Raw genomic sequence first — 23,958 nt, 5'->3', positions numbered from 1 at the left:
TGGGAACTGGGCAGGACAGAAACCCCGGCAACAATGTAGTATTGAGTAGTTTTTAAAGCTTAAAAAAACATCAACTTTTTTTCAACTCTAAGTTCCTGATATCAGTAACAGTAATAAGCCAATAGTATGAATACATGAAAACAGCTATGTACTAATGTCTTAGCAAAATTTGAGAAACAAGCATTCATCACAGGATGAGCTTCCCTCCTTCCCACTTATGCAAGCTATAATCTAAACTGCATTATAGGGAAATGTTTCATTTTACAATGTGTAGGATACAAGAACGTCTAAGAAATTACTTTGCCAAGAAGCCCTTTATCTTTGGACAGGAAGCCACCACTGTTCTTCACTGCTACATCCAGTGTTCTCCTTTGCACCTCAGGCAGTGAAACACTGAAATCGAAGCTGCAATGGAAAAAGATATCTTATGTCAATTTTCTATGATTCTGTTGTATTTTAACTAAGATGACTTTTTTCTTTTCTTTTCTTTTCTTTTCTTTTTTTTTGATATCATTCCAACCAGCTTTTTCTTGTAAAATTGAGTTTCCTTTTTGGTGTTCACCTAGCTGACTTTAGTTCAAAATAAAGTTACAGCATGAAAACAGTGAGGGAGAGGTACGTTTAAAGAAGAAACAAAACTGAGTCAACAAATACTGATGCTATTCAGCTCTATTATTTTCTCAAAACTAGCAGATGCTAAATTGTCAGAGAACTATGAGGTGGGGCAGATTTTACAGACTGGTAATCCAAGGATCCAAGTACCCACCAGCAACTTGGTCCATTAGACTGGCTACTAACCACACAAAGGCACCTTCTATTAAGGTGACCACTTATATTTGCAACATTATATTGTTTTAGAAAAATAGAGCTTTTCTCAAAAATGTGTATTTTATGTTATTATACTATAAAAAATTTTAAATATAAATTTAAATTGTTTGATTTGAAATTTAGTATCAATATATGTTACCCACTAAATCAAAGTGCTTCAGAGTTGTCAATAATTTGACCTTTAGCTGGGAGGTGGTGGTGCACGCCTTTAACCCCAACACTCAGGAGACAGAGGCAGAGGCAGGAGGATCTCTGTGAGTTCTAGGCCTGCTTGGTCTACAGAGTGAGTTCCAGGACAGTCAGGGCCACACAGAGAAATCCTGTCTCAAAAAGCATAAAAACAAAATAAAACAAAAATTTGACGTTTAACCATCCATGTTCCTGTGCACCTTTATAACTCGGATATATTATGTTTAACACCTCTGCTCGAAGGTTATTTAACAAGCACCATGTGCTGGACTGTGCTAGAGCACCCTGTTTCTCAATAGTGCACTAGGTTCACAGGCCTTGTCACTCAGGACTGCCCTAACCGCCTGTCATTTCATCCAGGTAGCTTCTTAGCTAAAAGAAGTATCTACTGTACCTCTGATCGAACACAGGGTTTAGTGTCTTCTTTGACACATGTGTTTTTCTTCTTCCTGATCTCCTCTTGTCTGGCAATAAATACATACGGACATATGGATCAGAGCCATCTTCTGAGAAGGCAATGAGGTTTCTTAAAACACAAATCAGAGAAGACTAAATATTAGAATTTTTAAAAAAGAATTCTATAATATCTGAATTACTTTATCAAGCTTTTATTTCATATGATCTCAACTCCAACGAGCAACACACATTAGACTGCCCCTATATGTGGTTCTATACCATCACTTTTAAATGTCCCTTTTAGCAGTTTTGCCAGAGTGACTGTTGGCTCGACTACCTATGCCTAGAGTGTGGGCAGGCATTCACCGCCCTTGCTCTATGCTTCTCACATACCTACCGTCTCACCTTCTCCCAGACTTCTCCTGTGTTACCCACAGGAAACATGAACAAAGGCCCTGTGGGGCAAACTTGGCCTCTGTCAATATGACCTTCAGTGGTCGGCCTTCTCCACGATACTGTCCCCTACTCTTTCTACAGGACAGCGAGCACAGACCCTCTGCAGTCATTATCTCGGGAGCCAGAACACAGAAGGTTCCTAAGAGTCCTCTCTGAACTAAATCTACATTTTCAGAATCTTGTTTGTCAGTGTCACCAATTCTATTCACCTATGTTTTAAAAAGACTTTTTATAAGCTAGAAATATTTATATTTTAAACTCCTATTGATACGGGGAGGAGGAAATCACGTAAGAACATAACCAGCCAGTGGCAGTAGCGGTCAGCCTCACCTGCAGGAGTGCACAACCACAATGAGCTTATTCCTCTGGGAGCTGTGCCGGATGGTCAGCTGGATCTGCCCCAGGGGAGACTGTCCCAGTGTTGTCCCACTGTGGAAACAACAGAATGTCACCAGCTCTGCCCCAACACAAAAGAGGTTTGGTGTATTGATATCATCTATACAGGAATGTAATGTCCATTCATCTAGACAAATGGGAATTAATTAGCCAGGAACTTCTGAATATATACCAAATTTAAATTATTTCACTTGACGGTTCGGGATTCCTTAATTATTCAAAACTGACAGTTTTCCAGTGAGCACTCAAGGAACAGAGGAGACAGAGCTCTCCCCAGGACAAACTTCAACCCCGTGGCTAAAACAGCCTGCTGCTAGGCAAGTGTCCTATTACCGCACTACACCCCAGCCTGAAGCTGACTCCCTTTCTTCCAAAATGACTCATGTGAGGAAGTATGAAAACCAAAGATGAGCACAGGTCAGAGGAGCCTCAGAGACGTGGCAAATGCTGCGTCCTTCCATACTTTTCTCACCATAGCCTCTGCTTTGATTATTTCCTTATAAGTGGCACACCTCTTAGGACACAAGAAAAGCAAGTTTCAAAGGTTGATTTTTATGTTTACCACAGTAGACAGTAATGTCTGATGCTTATAGTAACTTTTTCTTCCTTATTCACCAGTGCTACCTATAAATGGCAAACATCTAAAGGAGCCAGTGGGGACGTGGTGGTAATGAGGACCATATTTTGCAATGAAGAGAAGACAGGTGATATAATGTTCAGCACTTTAGTGACTATCATGCAGGAGTCTGTCCCTGGAGTGAACTGAGTATATGGTGGCCACACAGCTTAAGTCTCTTGCCTCTCCTACCTGCAAAACCTCTTATTCCACTTCTATTCTCCTAACACATCCAACGTCCCAAGCAGCAAGTTTTATTGTGAAAGTCAAAGACTAGTGAGCAAATAGCACAATCAAATTTCCCCCAGATAACTTAAGACCCGATCTCCCTCCCTGTGGTGTATGGGATGAAAACTATGATAAACAATGTGAGCATTAGTTACTTTTCAAGTTGACGTAGCCTTTGCCTCAGTTCCTGGGTGGCAATGGGCAATGATATGTCTGAGGCAATGCTTGGGGTGGGCTCCTTGGCTGAGATGTGGCTTGGAGAGGCCAAGAGGCTGGAGGAGCTCCTGCCTAGGTCACGCTGCCCTAGAGGGCTGGCCTCAGGGGGCTGAGGCTTCTCCTCCCTGACAGGCTTATCATCGACTCCCAGGACTGGTGTTGATGGAGCAGTGTTGCTATCACCAGTGCTTGGAGACACAGACTTCTGAGATTTCACAGGCATTTTTCTCCCTTCTTTGGAGACAGAGGGCCGTTTCACTTGAGCCGAATGCTGGTAGTCTGGAGGTCTTTCTTGCTTCTCAAGATGGAGGACCTAGGGGGAAACCAATGACAATGGTGACATCTGGATACAGGAGTGGCTTTAGATGTATTCATTTGCAAATGTTTAAGATTCAGCTAATCTATTCAGCTATGCAGTTATTAAAATAGTGTATTACAGAGAATTACAAAGGCAAATTTTATGAGGCATGGTGGTGCATGCCTTTAATCCCAGCACCTGCAAGGCAGAGGCAGGCAGAGCTCTGACAGTTTGAAGCTATCCTGGTCTACATAGAGAATTCAAGAATAACCAGTGCCAACCTGTCTCCAAAATACAAAACAAACAATTTTTAAAAAGATAAATTTTAAGCAATTAAAACTACTCTACTTTTGCAATAAAAAATACCTTTTCTGTATCTTCTAATCTCTTCCATTTGAACATATTCTAATTATAGCACAAGGCTTCCACGAGATCACCCAGAAAGCCATGTATCCTTGGCAAAAGATGAAATATCCCATTCTTTCAGGTGGTTTACACCAGACTCCCAGACAAAGAAAAAAATGCCAAGATACTGTGCTATCCAGAAGGATCTCTCAAGCAACCAAGCGTAATACCGTAGTAAAAGGACAGTCACATCATCCTGCACACTGGGGATGGTAATGTGTAAGCCAGGGCTATACTCTACAGGACACTCTGGAGTTACTGACTGTCTCTGGTTGTATTAACCAAAGCTATCGCAAACACTTTCATTTCACAGACTCCCCACAGTTTACACAGTAACCAGGAGCTCATGAGGTGGCAGACAGGTGATGCTGCAACTACTCTGCCACTATATGGTTGTGCTGCATCTTGATATGTGCGACACTGGACCCTGAGCAGACTATTAAAAAAAAAAAAAAGCAAAAACTCATTCTTAGGGCTGGTGTATAGTTGAGTGGTAAACGCTGGCCTAGCATATGTAAAACTATGGGTTCAAACCCCAGCACTGAAACAGAAAGTTGGCTCTTTATTATAATGTCTCTATAATTTTGTTTGTTTTTAGATGGGTATGTGTGCCCTGGCACGTACGCCAAGGGCAGAGGACAATCCTGTGGATTCAGTGACTGCATTCAGGCTCTCAGGCTTGAGCAGCTCAGCTTTACCTGCTGAGATATCTGCTTGGCTCAGCATGAATACTTTAATTACATTTCCTGCATGTTTAAGCATTTATTATCAATATCTACTTAGGTATTTTTATTGTGGACAAACCAGCTTTTATTCCTGTATATTCTACCTTCTATAAGAGTTTATCAAGCTGCCTTCTGAACAACCTTTGAATATTCAAGGTTAAGGAGCAAACTCCATTGGAATAAACATACTTTCTGGACTACCATGGCCTGTCAATGAATCTGGAAATAAAGGGTTTGGTTGGAATGGATCTAGACTGGACTCCCATAACTCTATGACAGCTTCTGTCCCCCTCAAACTGTCAGCATGCTCTATCATGCCACCTGACCTATACCTTTGGTAGCACTGCCACACTGGGACTGAGCTGAAGCTGCTTTCTTCCCTCCCACTATGGAGTCCTGCTAAAAAGTATGCAGTACCCGGAGGGCAATCTTCATTTTTAAGGTGCTGTTTGGACCCGAGTTGCTGAGCTGGAACCGCTGGTTTATGGTCATGTTGTCACTCATAAGCAGCTGACTGAGAGGGATCCTCAGGCTCCCCAGAGAACACTGATGCTGCTCATCTTTGACCTGAAAGATGCAGAGCAGAAAACACAGAGCTCCAAGGAAAACAATAGGAACCACAGGAGATGTAGCAAGGTCCACAGATTGACTTTAAAAACATATCAGCACAAAACAAAACATAACACATTTCATCTATATGTTTAAAGCAGTGTGTCTCAGGAAAATACAGGTATTTCTGTCAGATGTACCTGCCCTTTTTTCATTATAAAACCATGAGCACAACAAAGAACATCTTATTTTATAAATCTACTGTGAGAGCTGGATGGTGGCCCATCCCTTTAATTCCAGCACTCAGGAAGCAGAAGCGGGTGGATCTCTGCTGAGTTCTAGGCTACCCTGGTCTATAGAGAAAGAGCTCTAGAACAGCCAGTGCTAAACAGAGAAACTATCTCAAAAACAAAAACAAAAAACAAATCTGAGATAAAAAACAAACTTCAGATAAGAATTAGTCTAGGGCTGGAGAGATAGTCCAGCAGTTGAGCATTTGTTTCTGCAAAGAGCCCACATTTGATTCCCAGCCTATAACCATCTATAATTCAGTTCTTGGGAAGTCAATGACCAGTCCTAACCTCCACAGACACCAGACACAAAGTACATAGACATTCATGCAAGCAAAACACTCATATACATAATAAGTCTCAAAAAATACAAAAAGTAATGCTCTATACAAGCCAGGCAGTGGGGGCACATGAGTTTAGTCCCAGTACTTGGATCTCTGTGAGTTTGAGGCCAGCCTGGTCTAAAAGAGCTAGTTCCAGGACAGGCTCCAAAGCTACAGAGAAATCCTGTCTCAAAAAACCAAAACCAAAACCAAATCAAAACAAAGCAAGAACGAAGAAAAGTAATACTCTATACAAATCTAAAGGTCAGAAGGAAATATCTTTTAAATACTGAAATCATACAGTATACACTGACAGAAAGGTGAGTTTCTACAGGAGACACTTATTCACGGAGAAAATGCATTTTAAGTGTCTTTAATGCCTTCTCTGTTCAAAGTCTACGTGACTGCTTTGAAAGCTTACAGCATCTCCTTTAAATACATGGTACTTCTTCCTCATGAATAATTAATCTTCAGCATTGCCTCTGTTATAAGAACTATTCCCATCATGTGGTTTTTCAAAATAGTTTGATCAAAGAAAGAACAAACTCTGGACAAAATGAACAAACTCCTTGAAAGACATAAATACCACAGTTTATAAAGAAGAAATAGCTGACCTAGATAGATCAATAGCTATTGATTGAATTAAGTTTGCATGTAAATACCTTCTCAAAATGAAAAATGCAAGCTATATAAGGGAAAACACAAAACAATTCTGTACAGACTCTTCCAGAATATTCAAGAGGAACACATGCTCCCTAACTCACTCAGGAGGCTATCATTATCTTGACATCAAAATAGGAAAAAAATATTAAAAGAAAGCAAAATTATAGATCATAAACCTTCATGAGTAAGAAGTAAGAATGTTTTTTTTCTTACTTATTTACTAAATTTTTATGTGTGTGTACTTGAGTGAGTTGGTGTGTATTATGTGTGTGCAAGAGCCTTCAGAGTCCAAACGAGGGCATCAGATCCCCTGGAACTCATATTATAGGCAGTTGTGAGCTGCCATGAGAGTGCTAGGAACAGAATTCAGGTCTGCTACGAGAGATTCCAGCCAAATCTCCAGGCCCAAGAAGCAAGAATTAATATATGTAAAAATGATCACGACTAAGAGGGACTTACCCCCAGATAAAATATTGTGTTCAAGGTATCCAAATATTACATGTGGAAAAACAAATAAAAGTTTGCAATATTTAACACCTGAAAATCAACAATGTATCTCACTGTATTTACAGTTGAAAAACCATATGTTATCTTGACATATGTAGAAAAGCCTTCAGTGAAAGCCAGCACCGACTCATGATGACGAAGCAAACTGAGAAAAATCTCTGTATGGGAGACCAGACTCAGAGGATATTTGGCAGAGAAAAGCTGGCTGAACAGGGAGGCCAGCCAAGAAACAAAAGCATCAGGATTGTTATGAAAAGTGTCAATACTAGAAGATAACATGACTTCCATCCCACACATAAACTCCTAAGGTATCTAGTGGAACAAGTAAGCAGGTCTGACACGGTGGCATACACCTATAATCTTAGCAATAAACTGGCCAAGCAGTAGAATCATAATAAATTCAAGGCCTTGTGATAAAATCCACTACCCCCTCCCACAAGCAAATACAATGAAAAAAAGCAAGCCATTTTTAGTGGAGTTGTATGAGATCGTATCCATATATAACAATCAACCACACACTCTCATTCTCTGTCTTCCTCTGGAATGTATCTCTCAGCTGGTCTTGAACCTGCCGAGGAGACCAGTGTGTTCCCAGGATCTACTGAGTTCCCAGGATCTACTGGTCTCCTTCCCTCTAGAGCCAGGATTATAAACTAGTGTCATCCATGCCTGGCTTTCATATCCCAAGCTTGCCCATGTAACAAGCACTTTAATGATTGTTTTATTTCATTTGTCTCCTACCGGTTGTCTTGTTTTGTTTTGAGGCAGGATCTTGCTACTAGGTAAGCCAGACTAGTCTTGAATTTATGAATCTCCTGCCTTGGCTTCCTAAATACTGGGATTACAGGAATACACTACAATGTTTAGACACCTTCATATACATTAGTAAAAAAGTCAAAAATACCAATCCGTTTTCAATTACAAGTAGGGAAATAAAGTAAGATCACTTACAACACCATAAAGAATTACTAAATGTTTAGGGAAAAGTCTGACATCCATAAAAGAACTACACCAAACACAGAAAACTATACAGCACTGCTGAGAGAAATTAAAGACTACCCAAGGGGAAAGAAAAAGCAATGCAATGTTTCTATGGATTGGAACGTTTCCTGTTATTAAGATGGCAGTGGAGTTCTTTTCAAAATTAAAGGTTCTCTGTGTAAAGCTATGGCACTAAAACTCATGTGAAATGTAGATTCAGAATTAGTCAAAACAATAGTGAAAAATAAATTTGAGGGCTTACACAAGTTGGTTTTAAAATGTAGTCATTCAATAGCAGTAACAGAGACAGTGAGGCTAGCATCTGTTAGAACAGAACCTAGGGTGGAAAGCACTCCATAAGCAGACTACACACTGGCCCTAAATTTCGATAATCACTAACCTCTATACATAGGAAAGAGTAATTTTTAACAATGTGCTGAACAGTTATATAGCTAAATATTAAGAAAAAAGATTCATGACCTTTCCCTGATAGTACAGATGAAGATTAACGTGACATAAACGTAAACATAAAGACGGGTTTGGGAGACTTGTGAGTCAGAGAGAACCAAAGAATTTCTTATCTACTGTAGTGGTGGGTCCCAGAATACTTTGTACTCAATTGGAAACTGTAAATAAGCATAATTTGTATCAATCATATTTCAAACTATAGGCAGAGAATGCAATAAAATACCTCAACTTCAAGGTCCTGACGCTTGGGGTTGTGAATGAAGAAAGTGAAGTTTTCCTCCCACACTGGCTCACTCGTTTTGTATCGAATCTGTAAGAAATGGTCTCAAATCAACTCTTTAGTGTTTGCTATGGAGGACTACTGACTAACTGCTTACTTATGAGTGCGTACACAAGCACAGGCTGATTACATCATTATGAGTAATGGACTTAGGAAGCATGGAAATGTTCAGAAAGTAAAACAAGCTGTCGGCAGTGCACCCAGAACAGGAGGTGACGTAGAACCCATGCCTGCTGTCCAGAGACCAAAGCCTCTTTTGCTCTACTGTCTTCAACTTCTGCATTCTTGGTGCCTGACACAGTAACACGGAGCCCTACTTCTTAAAGGGTTAACAATTAAAATTTAACAACGGCCTAAAACTGTAATTTCTGAACTTTTATTACTGATCAGAAAAGAAGAACACACAACACTACCTACTTTGAACTCTTCGAGCGTTTGTTTGCTGAATCTGAAGTACAACGTGCTAACTAAATAATTACTAAGTACTTAAAAGAAGCTTGGGAAGTAATTCTGTATTTCTCCCCAAAAATCAAACAAAAGCATATCTGTAAGGTATTTTTTTATGTTATTTAATAATAAACAATGTATCTGTCAATAACTTAAGCAGCTAGTATGTATGAAATGGCTGTTTCATAAGAAACAATGGTCTCATGTTGTACACATCACACACCTGGACACCACCTCCCGGGGAGAGTGACGACAGCACAGCATGGCTATGTAGAGGCTCTCAGAGCCGTCAGACTCTTCTTACCTTACTCTCTTGAGCCTTGTGACCGACCGACATCTGGACAAGAGGATTTGGGTTGCTGTTTATTTTCTTCCCTGACTATCCAAATAAAAAAAAAAAGCAAAACAAAAAAAAAACAGATAAATTAAGTAAAATATGGGTCCCTTTAAGAATGAATTTATGCTTGATATCAGGAGTCATTTCTATTTTACCACTGATACTTTAGACACAGGAACATTGAAGAACAATAATAGTAGAAAACAACTGCTAAGCAAACCTTGAGCCATCATTATTCACTGTTTCCACCATGAAACAAACTGAGAAAACTTCCATTCATATACTTTTTCCTGAGAGACAGGGTCTGGCAATACTGCTTGGCTAATATGCAACTCTGTGGCATGCGTGATTTTCCCACTGAAATCTTCAAAGTAGCTGTGACTATAGTATAAGTCCCTGTTTCTGGCAGCACACAAGTTTGAAATGTCTAACTTTTTACTTTAAAAGTAAGTTACTTTGGGAAATGCAATCTTATTTAAAATATAAAATTTTATTATTAACTACAGCTCTCAAAATTGACTTATTAGGATAATAAAATCCAGGTGCAATGAATATAAGTAAACAAAAAAGAAGACAAATGTAAAGGAATGTTCACTCAGAACACTTTCTTAGCTATAGTATACAGCATTGGCTTCAGATGCATATGCACACCTAGAACCTACCACCATCCTCTGTTAAAGTAAACACAGTTATCAGATACTGGACATTGCTTACCGGCTGTTAAGTAATTATCACCAGAAGAACAAATGTCAGTTTAGAATTGCATGGAATTAAGCAAATATAAATATGATTTAAATAATTCATAAGTAAGAAAAAATGACAAGAAGCAAACTTTAGCAGACAGCTGATAGAAGAAAACACAGTAAAACACAACAGATCTGTGACATGAGGTTTATTTATAACTTAGCCCCACAAAAAGATGTATTAAATGTGTTAATGTAAATTAATTAGAGGGTCACAAAAAAGTATTTTCGTTAATAATTTTAGAGTCAATCCTCAACACTACAGCAATGACAGAAATAGGTGTCAAATCATTTGATTATTCAAAAAATATGACTAACCCAAACCTACTGTGATAATCTATTTTCTGGTTCATCAGTTTGGTGTAAATGAATTCTGCAAAATGAAATAAATACCGTTAAAAATATCAAAGCCAAAAGATTTTTTCCTAAACTCATTTCCTTCTTAGATATTGGGAGTCCCAAATCTGAGCTGAGCATAAATCCTTTGGGAAGAGGATGTCATCTCCCCCTCTCCCTTCTGGCTAGCTAAGACGCTGACGTTCAAGGAATGCATGTCTTCTTCCCCATTATCTATGAGGTTTGTGCTAGTTGTAGGTCATGAAATCACACTGATTTAAGCCACATTTACTTTGAGGCTTTGATACAGGAGCTGAGTTTATTTCTGACTAATATTAAGTGTGTATCTGTGAAAAGGCCATTGAGTTTTAAGGTGTCTTCTTTCTTTTCTTTTCCTTTATCTTTTTCTCTTCCTTCCTTCCTTCCTTCCTTCCTTCCTTCCTTCCTTCCTTTCTCTTTCTTTCTCTCTCTCTCTCTCTCTTTTTTTTTTTTTGGTTGAGACAGGGTTTTTCTGTGTCACTTTGTTGCCTGCCCTGGAACTGGCTCTTGTAGATCATGTTGGCCTTGAACTCACAGAGATCCTCCTGCCTCTGCCTCCAGAGTGCTGGGATTAAAGGTGTGTACCATCACTGCCTGGCTTTTCTAATATTTTTAAAAATAGAGTGAAGTTTATAACTGCTTCTGAACAATTTCAGTTGTCACTGTCTTAATTAATTTATGCATGCATGTATGTATATATCTGAATAACACCTAAAATCTATTTATTTCAAGTCTAAAATTTCAATAAATATAAATCAAAGCTTAGCTGGCACTTTTATAATTTTTTAGTGGTTTATAAAATAAGGGTGTGCCTTACATAGATGATATTTTAGATTACATAAATAAGGTTTTAAAATCACTCACTAAGTTTTCTATCATGACAGACATTTAAATTATAGCACCACACATCAAGGGTACAAACTATGACAAAATATAGTCTTTTAAGTCATACTATTGTGTGATAAAATATATGATAAAATATAGTCTTTTAGGTCACACTATTGAATTTAATGAACTATAGAAATGATGCCTAAAACATAATCTTACACTGATGAATTTAAATTTCATTCTCCTTAACTCTTGACTACTGAGACCTATGTTTCATCTATCTGAGCCTCAGGTTCCATGTCTCTAAAAGAGGCACAATACCATTTTTAAAATTTGTTGTTAGGCTTAAATGAGCTAATGTATTAATCAAATAATTATAGCAATCTATTTACCTATCTATTGTGGGTTTTTTTTTTTTTTTTTTTTTTTATAACTGGGTTCCTCTGTGGTTTTGGAGCCTGTCCTGGAACTAGCTCTGTAGACCAGGCTGGTCTCGAACTCACAGAGATCCGCCTGCCTCTGCCTCCCGAGTGCTGGGATTAAAGGCGTGCACCACCACCGCCCGGCTTTTTGTGTATTTTTATATGTAATATTTTAACTTATTTACTACTCCAATGGAGAAGATATTACTTCCATCCTGTAAGCAGGATGGATTAAACATCATCTTTGAATCACAATAATGAGCAACATGACTTCAGAGCCTTCCTTCCTGACCTCTGGCCACCAGGACAGCAGGAGATGGTGAGCAAAGAGTGTAGCTAGAGGTCCTTTCGTAAGCTTTTATGGCCAAGCTATGCTAGAAGGCATAGTTGTTCCAACGTGTGAGGACCAGCATTCTCAGGGTGTGATGCCCTACTAACACTACACCACAGCTCTTTAGTACAGGTCGGAGTCAAGTTTACAAATATGATATCAGACAAGTCACTGTCAATCTCCTCCATTTTTGAATTAACTTATTTTGCTAGATAAAACTGATTAAAATATTCCTATTTCTTTGGAATTTTCTTAAGACTATTGTATTTAAAAAGCCCCTGCCTCTCAATGTAATTAAAATTAGTTAAGAAACAAAGCATAACAATTTAGACACAGAACACAAGCTATTGTTGTGGATAAGAAGTGGAGCTTAGTTTTCAATAGACCTCATTGATGAAATCTGAACCTTTTGGAAAGATCTGTCACCCAAATCCACAGCACCAAAGCCATGAGGTTGATTCAGTGAGGCCCTACTCAACATATTGGAAGAGGCAATTCCTTAAGTGTGCACTCATCAGTTTGCAAGGCACATCTTTAAATCACAATATGAAGTTCTGGCCAAGATTTTAAATAAAACTTTCAGATTGCCATTCATAAGTTCAAACAAAACACAATATTTCAATGACTGTTAAGAGAAAGAATGAAAATCTAAAACTTCATATTGGAACTTTTAAATTTAAGTTTGGTTGATGCAATTTCTTCTAAAAACAAATTCTTGGATAAAAAAATTAAATCTCTTCTACTAGACAGTTAATTATTAACTAGGGTGGGAAGTAACCTGCCCACACACTTAGGAAAGCCAAAGTACCATCTCTTTCAATATGTCTTGATTAGCACTGCAGCCTCAAGGAGACACTTTGTTTACCTTTAAAGCTCTCTGAACTGCAGACTTCTTCAAAACACCGGGGTTAAAGTGTAATGGGTTATTCTTTCAGGTCAGAAGAAAATGAACACACCAAGGGTTAATAAAACATGCAATGAGGAATTTATGTAAGGTTAATGACACAAAAGTTCATGAGAATAAACAAATACTTAAATCAGACCAAAAATCATACAAACTGCCAAATTTGCCTTTATGCTCAAGATTTTACCTCAGAGTAACAGATAATCTAAAATATCATGACACATTTCCTCATCTTTGGTAACCCTTCACTTCTTCACCTCTGACTTTCAGTGTTTGCAGAAATCAAGAGTATGACTTACGAAAGGCTCTGCTTACTACCCTTTGCCTGAAACCCTAGTGTCACCCCAAATCAGAGGTTTAATCTGAATCACAGCAGTGACCATGCTTTCTTTCCACACTGCTGGAGCTAGTAACACCAGCAGCGGCCCACACCACTGCTATGCCTGTTGAGACAGAGATGTAGCCTATTTCTTTACAAACTCCCTGGACTCCCCATCTTTACCAGGTATGGAAGCACAGGCCAATAGAGCCATCTTAAGAGTTTCTCCTGGACTTAAATACATACTCTACTATTATAGGGTACGTGTCTTTCTGACTGAATTTTTTCAGTTAGTTGTTTGCTCATTCTCAAATAGACAATTTGTTTTTGGAAGTTCCCAGAATAAACTTTTGAGGTTAAAAGTTTTTGTCTTTTTAGTTATAACTATTTTGAAATGGTATACTGAATTTGATTCTCAATTAAAAATTTTTCTTAATGTCTTATTAAATAGAAAATGTATGAATGAAGATGGAGAAATAGCTTCCAGGTCTCCTACAGTAGGAAGCAGATGAGAAGGTAAAAGCTCCAACCCAGGCTCTTGCCAAACTACGTGGGTCTAAATTTAGACTATTCAAACAGCCTACAGGGCTCTCCAAAGACTCAGACCCTACTTCCTTTATCTTTGGATGAAGCCCAAAGCATTCCCTAAGGAGTTCCAACAATGCATTTTGGTTCAGAGGGAGCCAGAATGATACACTCTCTAGATGAAGTGCACACTGGATACAAACAGCTGAACCGATGCACTTGTTATTCTAACATCAATTATTGAGAAACAAAGAGAACAGTGGTAGTGTGAATCAGGAATGCAAGAACAGCGGTGTGAGGTCACAAGCCTGCATAGCACGCAGGTGAGAAGACGAGTCACTGAAGTACACGGGGCAGGTATCCAGGTATAAGGCTCCGCAGTCAAGCACCATGTGCCATGTACTCCTGGGCCTCTCAATCACTGGAGACAGTGGCACCTGTCCTGCACCTGTCCTTTTGTTCCCTCACCACGAACCATGCATTGGGGATATAGGTCACTTGAGAGTGTTTGCCTAGCACATAGGAAGCTCTGGGTCCAGACCCCAGCACCTCATGAACTTGGAACTGTGGTCCCTACCTATGATCCCAGCACTTGCAAGGGGAGGTGGGATGATCATAAATTCAGTGGTTATAATATAAAGTGTTTCAGGATAGATTGGAATATATGAGACCCTGTCTCAAACAAACAAAACCTAAAATTACCCGTAGAAAGTACCTTTGTCCCTAAAGATCTGCACAGTGGTAGCTATTACATGGCTATGTTCCCACATGTAAGGTAAGCACCATGGAAACACCATTCATCTCATATCATCTCCAGTTACAGAATTAACAGAGTCTGAGCAGTGAACACTGTACAGTGACGAGGTCTCAGATCTCTAGTCTTATGTCCTTTGTGTTACTTTCTAATCTGTGAAATGCATATATGGCTGCTGCAAAGTGCTCAACACACATGAGTTACCAAGGAAGGCTAACATTCTAATGCTGGGTGCCAAAGTCAGAGGACACAGCCAAGCTGAAGCCAGAGAGGGTGAATTCTGGATCTATAAAAGAAATCATCTGCAATACAGAGGACAACAATGGAGTGGAAACGGAAGGTGCTCTGAACAGGTTAGAAGTGAAAAAGCTATAGGCTGCAGCTACTTATGAAAAAGCTTTTCCTGTAGGAAAAGACTGAGAAAGTGATATCATTTTATACTGGAAATCAGTAAGTAAAAAGTAAGTGCATACATGTTCTGTAAAGAACATTTTTTGTGGTGTGCATATCCTAATCATAAAGCTCAATGTCACTTGGACAATGAAGAGAATGAATTCTGAGTCTGACCACTGATGTCAGAAATACAAGGCAACTCAAGAATCCAACTCCAAAATATTTTCTATGAAAGGAAGCAGTTGTAGATTGAGAAAAAAGACCTAGAAAAGTTACAGGAGATAGATTGACAGAATTACCTAGAAGGGTGGCCTTGTCACTTATGAGCTGGTGAGGACATTTTACCTAAGAAACAAACGCATAAAGCATTTTTTCTAAACTGATAGTATACACTGGCATTGTCATTCTAACTGCCTTCCTTTTGACTTCTGTTTTTGAGGTGGGACAATACTAAAATAAGAAATGTTCCCGCCTTAACCTCTACAATGCAAGGGTGAAAGGGGACACCCTCCACACCACAGGCTGAGTGCACAGTTGGGGACATCAAGGTGCTGCCTATTTACTAGTGTATTGATTTTTTTTGTCTATCAAATAGGGCTAAACACCTATTTTAAAAGTATGGTACTCTATGGCCCCTTCTTAGAAGTAAGAATAACTGAGCACACATGTGGAAAGCCTTTGTAAACAGAACCAGAAACTCAAAAGAGCAAAGACCGCTTGCTATCAGATCAAAGGATAAGTGGTCTTCAGAAATTAACTAATTATAGAACAAACCAGAAAGGTGATTTCCTATACTAATTAGTAGACTAGAAGGTCTTAAGTGTAGTTTTCTATGATCCCAGAGGAGATGAACCCAACAGCCACCAGATTACCCTGAATAGCACTAGGAGTAGAAGCACCAGACAGGCTATGGGAGCAAATGTGATGAGATTAAAATAAAATCCTCAATTATATACTTCAGTAAACTCTTTTCAAATTCCTAGAAAGAAATAAACCATGAACCCACTCTCATTTTCTTCTTCTCCTCCAGAGGCTCTGGCTAGGCCATGTGGCAGAAGCAGGCTCTCACAGAGATGGGTGGACTTGTGACTTCATGTGACCATGAGCAGTAACAGAGAGAACTGGGTGGAATGGACTGGAAGACAGCCCAAGTTCTAATGCTGCTCCCCTTGGTGAGAACGAAAAAAGCAGATTTAGGAGTGTTTTGTGAAAGTTAGCGCATGAACCCCAAAATCAACTTCAGCTTTTAGCTTTGTTTTTCCCTAAGAGGACTTATTCTAACACTTTATGAAGCAGCAGCAGTAGAGTTAGTTCAGGTTAGTTCATCTCATGTCAGATGTACTCCCAACATCACAGCAGAGTCACATTTGACAAAACCAACATAAAATGAAGACACAGTAATTGAAGTCATGCAAGAAAATGAAAAGAGCATGCACATCATTCCAATGAGCAGACTGCACAGAAATTCCAGGCCACACTTGGGCAGTCTTCACTGAACACAGAAGAAGGAGCTGGAGGACTCACAAATAGTGTTCTATAGACTGAGGTAGTATTCTCACAAAACACTAGTCCCGACGCTCGCCTCTCTTTTAAGTAGCCACACCCAAAGTTTCCCTCGTAGATACTCTTAGGAAAGTGGAGACAGGAAGAGAAAGCAAAGAATGGTGGGTTGTGGTCAGTGGGTACACACCAGAAGCACAAAAAAACAGGGTGCAGAGAGTCAAAGGGCCCCAGGATACACAGGGATGGCCAACAAAGCCTCCCGATTAACAACAAAAAGCAGGGATGGCTCTGTGGACCCTTTGCCTCTGATGAGCCACAGCACACTGTGAGTAAAGTACCCTTGGATAGAGGAGCAGTGCGTTCCCTGTCTCTTGAGCTTATGTGGCATCCAACATAGCTCTACAGAAAAGCCCAAGCCCTTCCCACTTAATCCACCACTATTTTCTATATCTAAACTATGCAACAAACTCACTTTTTTAAATTTTATTTTACATTTATTTGGAGTATGGGAATTCCCAGGGCATGCATGTGAAAGTCAAATGACAACCCAAAGTTCTTGCTGCCTATCATGTGTGTTTTGGGTATTGAACATAGGTGGCCAGGTTTGGCAGCAAGTACCTTTTATACACAATCAGGCATTTTATAACAAACTTTATTGTGGTCAAAAGCAGAAACCTCTACTGTGTAAGGAATTCTATTGAAAGGCTAAATAATAATGAAGTAAATATTCCCAAACTGAAATAAAACTAGGTAAACTCACAGACTTTAGGTGGAAAGACTGGTCAAAAGATTAAGATCTTCAATAGAAATGTAAGAACTTAAGTAGTAAAAATTAGACAAGGAAACTTCACTAAAAGAAAGGGTATGGTATTGGCAAAGAGACAACTATATATTCCTATTACAAAATGCTCAAAACTATTTCAGTTGTTAGGTTGAAAAAAATATATTAATGTACAAAGAACATTTATTTCATTTTTGTTCACAAGGCTCAAGAAAATATACAATTTTCAAAATCTAAAAGGTGCTAAATGATACAAATTCATAAGAGACTCAAGAGAGACTGAGGATAAGGGCAAGCAAAGTGCTTCTTTGCTTTTGTTTGGAGTCTATTCACAAATGCACTTGTGTGACTGAGTATTTACTAGGAAGGGAGAATTATGCAATGGACAATCTTGGTGGGTAAAACCCCTGTAACTGTTGACAGTGAACTTTCTTTCAACGACACTGGCTATTGACACAATGACAAAGAGAATGCCCTAGTATGCAAGCACACTGGCAGCCAAAATGTTTTCTAACAATGTACTATTTATATGAGAACATAACTTTAACTAGTGGGGTTGACAGCAGGACAGTGTAAGATTTAGGACTATCCCTAAATGATCGGATTACTTTATACGTTCCCCCATGAAACCAAAACAAGAAAATAAATAGGTTTTTAGGCTAAACATTATTACTTGGCACCGTTTGTGTCTTTGTTCGGTACCTGAAGGTCAGTATACCTACCTGGTGGCATCAGTCATGCTCCACCTTAAAGCCTGAGGACAGTCACAACTCAGCAGCTCATGACCTGCTGTTCTACAGCTAAGACACATTGTGGGTTTGTGAACAGAGCTGCTTCATTTAGTCCCCTTTCTAAGAAGAGACAATTTTCACCTTGTGGTAACTAGGCTGTAATAATTAGATATAAATATACACACGTGCAAAGTAAATGCTACCTTGTGCCTCTCTGCTGCTGCCACTCAAGATCAGGTGATAGATCGTGTCTGAACAAAGTAGTAGTTTCCAAGTAAGGAAAGCACTCACAGGCATTAGCTCTATACTACCTACCGGAAGGTTCCTTGCAGAATCCAAATACAAGATCAGCAGTGCAGATGAAAGACCATCATTGGCTTGATCCTTATCAGCTCTGATGTCTGCCAGCACCTGCAAGGTGAAAAAAGTATCAGTGGGTGTGTGTCTATAGGAGTGCACACTGTTTTTGACTGTATTCAAGAAAATAAAAGAAAGAAATAATCTAATACACACAGAACAAGAATTGAACTGATGTCTTCCAAATGACAAGACTATCATTCCACACAATCAATTAAAATGAAGTACTAGGATGACATGTAGTCCCCCCAAATCCCTGTGCTACAGCAAGCACAAAATTTTAAGGTCTCAGAACAGGAATAATGACCTATAAATTGCATATTCCTGTCTACTATTGTGATAACTTGTGGCATAATGATTAAAATTACTGGGAAAGACTTTTTAAACAAGTACCAACACAATCAAAGATACTGGTACTAATAATCAGGAATGGGTCATGAAGGAAGACACTGCACAGCACCTTATCCAAGTTTGCCGCATCTGACTTCAATGTGAGCCACTCTAACTTCAAATGCAGCTTTCCTTTGGGAACCTCGTCCAGAGTGAACCACTGAAGAGAAAGTGATTAAGTTTAGCAAAAGTGTTCTGAATAAAAAATTCTAATTAAACCCAGTCTAAAAATGTTTCAAGGTGCTCACTGACATTGTGGCACTAACCAAGAGCCAGAGCTGGCTGGACACCTGCACAAAACCTTTACGACGTAATGAGTGCTATCCTCACATACAAGTTCAAGTGTTCCAGTACTGCCCATCACTAACAAGGCTTCTGTATATGGACTCACATAGAATGTACAGGCCAACAGAGTATAACACTAATCCCCAAATACTCAACAGCAGAATTGAACAAGTCAAGATATCTTGTTTTTATTCATTGCTATATATCAATCAATAAAACAGTGCATAGGTGTTTCAGCATAAAAGTCATAAAACAAAGACAACAAAACACTCAGTGTTAAAAAGGAACCACCACACATTCTATCTTGCTATCCTCTTCACCACAGTGTCAGTGACTAGCACCTGACAGCTGTACCGGAAGCACTTAGGAGTGGGGAACAAGCACTCCTGGAGGAAGAGCACTGCTGTGGAGCAGCAAAGTCCCAGCACTGATTTCGTTAGTTCGGCTTTTCTTACAAAAGTCTCACCCAACTCTGGATCTTTTGGAAGTTACTGTAGGTTTCCCTTTATGTATTCATATTATTATATATATTATTATATTATAATATATATATTATATATATATTATTTTACTTTTGTGGCATTATGGATCACTCTTCTTGTTGGAAGCAATGCCTTCTTGCTGCAAATTATTAGTTAATTTACAGGTGCCTTTACATACTAACAGAACCATGCATCTCTGCTATTCACTCCACTACAGTGAAAATTCCCATACTGTGAGCTTCTTACACAGCTCTGCCCTAACGCCTACAAGCTATCACAGTCTGTCTACAATAAAGCCAGTTTTACATTTTTGTGCTTACCCATACTTCCTGACCCACAGCCTTATGCATGCTAAGCAAGCATACTACTACTAAGCAATACCCTATGTCAGATGTTTATGAAGCAAATAGTGTTCCTATAGCAAAGCAGTAGCTAGGATTCTCACACTGGGTAGGTGGGCAACAGCAGTGGGTCACAGTGACTCTGGCATACAAGAGGTACTTACAGTGTTCACTAAGTGGGCCAAAATCAGAGAAAACTTACTTCATCTAAAAGGCGCTCCTTCTCAACTTCAATAAGATCAATCATAAGACTATAGGAATGAAACAACACAAACATTTTAGAACACAGAAACATATTTCTTCCAGTTGAAATAACTTGAGTATTGTCTATGGAAAGAGCTCTAGAAATGGAAATTATGCTATACAATTTTCCCGGAAACAAGCTGTTTTCCTCAAGGCTTTCTATAATCTATGCCCAAAGAAATCAAAAGAAGGGCAAAAAAGAGAAAAGTCAAATTTTTGTGGTCAAAATATTGAGCACACACAAGAAGGCCAGAACTGACTATGTATGTGTGTGTGTGTGTTCAGGTCTGGGTCTGACATAAGGGGTCTTCTTCCTCAGTTACTCTTCACCCTATGCATCAAGAAAGTATCTCTCAACTGAACTCAGAGCCTGATATGACTAGTAAGTTTGTTCTGGGAACACCCAGTCTTCTAAGTACAGACAGCTGCCATGCTTTTCTGGCATTTTTGTGGGTTCTGGGTCTGAACTGATTCTCATGCTTTCATGGCAAATGCTTTGCAGTAAACTCCCCAGCTCTAGCTCATTTATGTTTTTGAGAGACAGTCTCACTATTTAGACCAGGCTGACTTTGAATTCACAAAGATCTACATGCCTTTGCTTCCCAAGTATGGGGATTAAAGGTGTGCACCACCATGCCTGGCTAGCTAATAGGTTTCTACATGTCATCCCTTGGTGCTACCAGTCATCACTGGGGATTCAGCTATTTGCATAATGAATTTTAAGTCCACACTATATCAAGTCAGTTCACTAGTAGGTCAGAGAGTAGGTTCTACTATCACCAAACGATCCACTCTAATTCAACCATGGCACTACTTCCACAGGAATGGGGAAAAAGGGCTTAATCTACACATACTTCTGAACATATCTCCTAATTTGTCCACTCTCAGCCCTAGTCAATAACATGCCGTAGCTGCTTTAATGATCTCCCATCTACACGCTTACGTAGCATATTTGATTTGATCATGGCCCAGGTCCTACTTAAGCTGTGTACACAGTCACAGACTCTGAACTTAGAGCACAACACGTGGGTCTTAGAGATTCTGAAGTCAGAGCACAACACACAAGGCCATACTTGATGAGGCATAAACTTCTCCAATGTAATCTAATCCTCTACCATTCCCTCCCCCCAAATAAACTCATTTAAATAACCTTAGACATGTATTAGACGTGTGTATGCACATCCATTCATTATGTGTGCAGATGCAAATGCTCAAATGTGGAGGCCAGGGGACAACCTCATTTATTGTTCTTACACTATGGTCTTATTTTTCTTTGTGGTTTTTCGAGACAGGGTTTCTCTTATGCTTTGGAGCCTGTCCTAGAACTAGCTCTTGTAGACCAAGCTGGCCTCAAACTCACGGAGATCCACCTGTGTCTGCCTCCCAAGTGCTGGGATTAAAGGCGTGTGCCACTACCTGGCTTGGTATTATTTTCTTGAGACCAGGTATCTCACAACCCTTGGATGGAATTCATTAAGCAATTTTAGACTGACCCTAATAATTCCCAAGGACGCATTTGTCTTTGTTTCCTCTGTGCTTGAATTATAGGCATTATCAAGGCTCTTGAAGCTAGAGTTTCAGGCAGCTGTGAACCATCTGACGTGAGTCCCAAGCACTAAGCTTGGATCCTCTGGAAAAACAGCAAGAATTCTTAACCACTAAGCCACCGCTCAGCCTCAGAAATGTATTTTGAAAGCCCATTTTTCATAGATAAATTAATTCTTCAACCGAAGCAAATAAATCAGTAATATATGGGTACAATGTAAATGACTATACCCTAGAAAACTGAGACAGCTTAAAATTAAGACCACATTTACAGCTTAGAAGGACATATTTATAGACCTCCCTGCAAAAAGAGGGGCTCTGCACAGTTGCTAGGGCCTCTAGTTTGCATGATCTAACTGGCTGGTGGAATCAGGCCTAGTGCTATTGTTGCTATAATGGATTTTTTAGAAGTAAAATCGTTTTAGAAAAATATCTGGTAAAATAAATGCTACACATAAAAGCCATGGAAAATGTGTAAATAAATGGATTTTAAAGCTTGCTTCAGTGAGAGAGAGAGAGAGAGAGAGAGAGAGAGAGAGAGAGAGAGAGAGAGAGAGAGAGAGAGAGACTGCATCAGTGAGGGTGTTCCCAAATTCTTTCTTCACCTTCCTAAGAAGTCATCCTTATCTGGATCTTCATCAAAGAGTTCAATCTCCAATTCTTGTCCAGGGTGTTCATAGACTAAAGCCTGAAAATTAACGGTTCGTAGTTACTGCAGGTTTACTACCACAGTCAAGTACTAAGTATGGTGATTTTAACAAATATCACCATGTACTTTTCTCTAGCAGTCAGCAGTTTTAAAGGTGTACTTTCTTATTGTCAGACCACACATACTTCTTGATGACTGGGCCATTCTAAAATACTTACCCACAGCAAGTCGGCTGGGCATGTTTCTTGGTGACCTGAATTCCCTATCAATGGGCCCTGAAACAGGGTGGCAGCGTGCAATTACCGCAGGGCTATCTAAGGCCTAAGACCAAGGGAAGATGCAGGAAATAGCTCAAAGATCTGAAGTAGTTCCATCCAAATGCTTACCTTGAAAAACCACTAGGCACTTAGCCATTCAAAGAATATGGAACTGACAAGGGGACAGAGAGCACAGGGTGACAAGAAAGGGGCATATGCACTACTATTCTCAAGAACAACTCTGTTCTTTAAAACCTCAATTTTGGATCCAGTAATTTAAGGCTACATTTGACGCTAAACTTGAAGAACATTGGCCATAGTACTATAGTTAGTAGCCCAGGCCTCTGCAGGTAAATAAATTCAGTGGAATGGCTATGAAAAGTAAGGCCAAACCTGGCTGGGTGTGCTGGTACACACCTCTAATCACAGGACTTGGGAGGCAGAAGCAGGAGGATCATGAGTTGCAGGACAGCCTGAAATACATGCATATAACATCTCAAGGAAAGGAAATAAAATGTAGAGAAAAAAAATGAACATAAACAAAATAAAACAAAAGGAAACAATATAACAAAAACAAAGCCAATAACCAGGCAGTTATCTATCCAATGAAATGTAAAAATGTCTAGATATTTAATGAAAAAGATGTATAAAACGGCATATTTTAATGCTTGTATTTCAGCCATATGTAATATTTTATAGCCAGAAAAACTTATTTATATTAAGAAAATATATTGCCATTAATCATTGTGGCAGCCTTACATAACTAATGCTTAAAAATCCCTTGTGTTCAAATTACATGTTTTTTTCTTTTAAATTAAAAAAGAAAGTAGAAAATTTACTCAAAATGGAAATTAAAAAAACTTAAACAATGGTCCAAGTTAGCTATACTTCTGTGTGACAGATCTGGAATCAGACTTCTAGTGCACTCACTCAGTTACTATATATGGCCCCCATTGCTTACCTCATATACCTCATTCCACTTTGGATTAAGGTTCTCTTTGATAATCTTACTCTGGAAGATTTGGTTGCCCACTCGGATAATTCCGTAGGGGTCTGATTTTCCTTTGACGAGGCCTTTAAGGTAGGTGTCTTTCCCCTGAAGATCCTGAGCTTCAATAAAATGAATTCTTAGGACACCCTGAAAAGAGCAGCAAACTACTTAGACTATTTGCTATGAAGAATGGAAGACACACAGTGCATAC

The 23,958-nt window shown here is 39.2% G+C and overlaps 1 protein-coding gene across 3 annotated transcripts in view; it reads right to left on the bottom strand.

Annotated features, from left to right (window-relative positions):
* Esyt2 (extended synaptotagmin 2) overlaps nt 1-23,958 on the bottom strand; it is a 102,834-nt gene that overhangs the window by 9,067 nt on the left and 69,809 nt on the right. The window contains exons 9-21 of one of the 3 annotated variants that reach the window (XM_026781638.1): nt 23,718-23,894; nt 22,456-22,538; nt 20,265-20,313; nt 19,025-19,114; nt 18,523-18,618; nt 16,717-16,818; nt 9,566-9,640; nt 8,758-8,844; nt 5,171-5,320; nt 3,265-3,638; nt 2,200-2,298; nt 1,412-1,543; nt 300-405 (exon numbers count right to left, since the gene is read on the bottom strand). In XM_026781638.1, coding sequence (XP_026637439.1) covers nt 300-405; nt 1,412-1,543; nt 2,200-2,298; nt 3,265-3,638; nt 5,171-5,320; nt 8,758-8,844; nt 9,566-9,640; nt 16,717-16,818; nt 18,523-18,618; nt 19,025-19,114; nt 20,265-20,313; nt 22,456-22,538; nt 23,718-23,894 — 1,620 coding nt within the window. Of the gene's footprint in view, nt 1-299; nt 406-1,411; nt 1,544-2,199; nt 2,299-3,264; nt 3,639-5,170; nt 5,321-8,757; nt 8,845-9,565; nt 9,641-13,162; nt 13,226-16,716; nt 16,819-18,522; nt 18,619-19,024; nt 19,115-20,264; nt 20,314-22,455; nt 22,539-23,717; nt 23,895-23,958 lie in introns of all 3 variants that reach the window. The other 2 variants (XM_026781639.1, XM_005343676.3) reach the window with 2 other exon arrangements.

This window comes from Microtus ochrogaster, chromosome 1, assembly GCF_000317375.1.
Source record: "Microtus ochrogaster isolate Prairie Vole_2 chromosome 1, MicOch1.0, whole genome shotgun sequence".
Taxonomy (NCBI): Eukaryota; Metazoa; Chordata; class Mammalia; order Rodentia; family Cricetidae; genus Microtus; species Microtus ochrogaster.
This window is presented reverse-complemented; position numbering and strand designations above follow the sequence as displayed.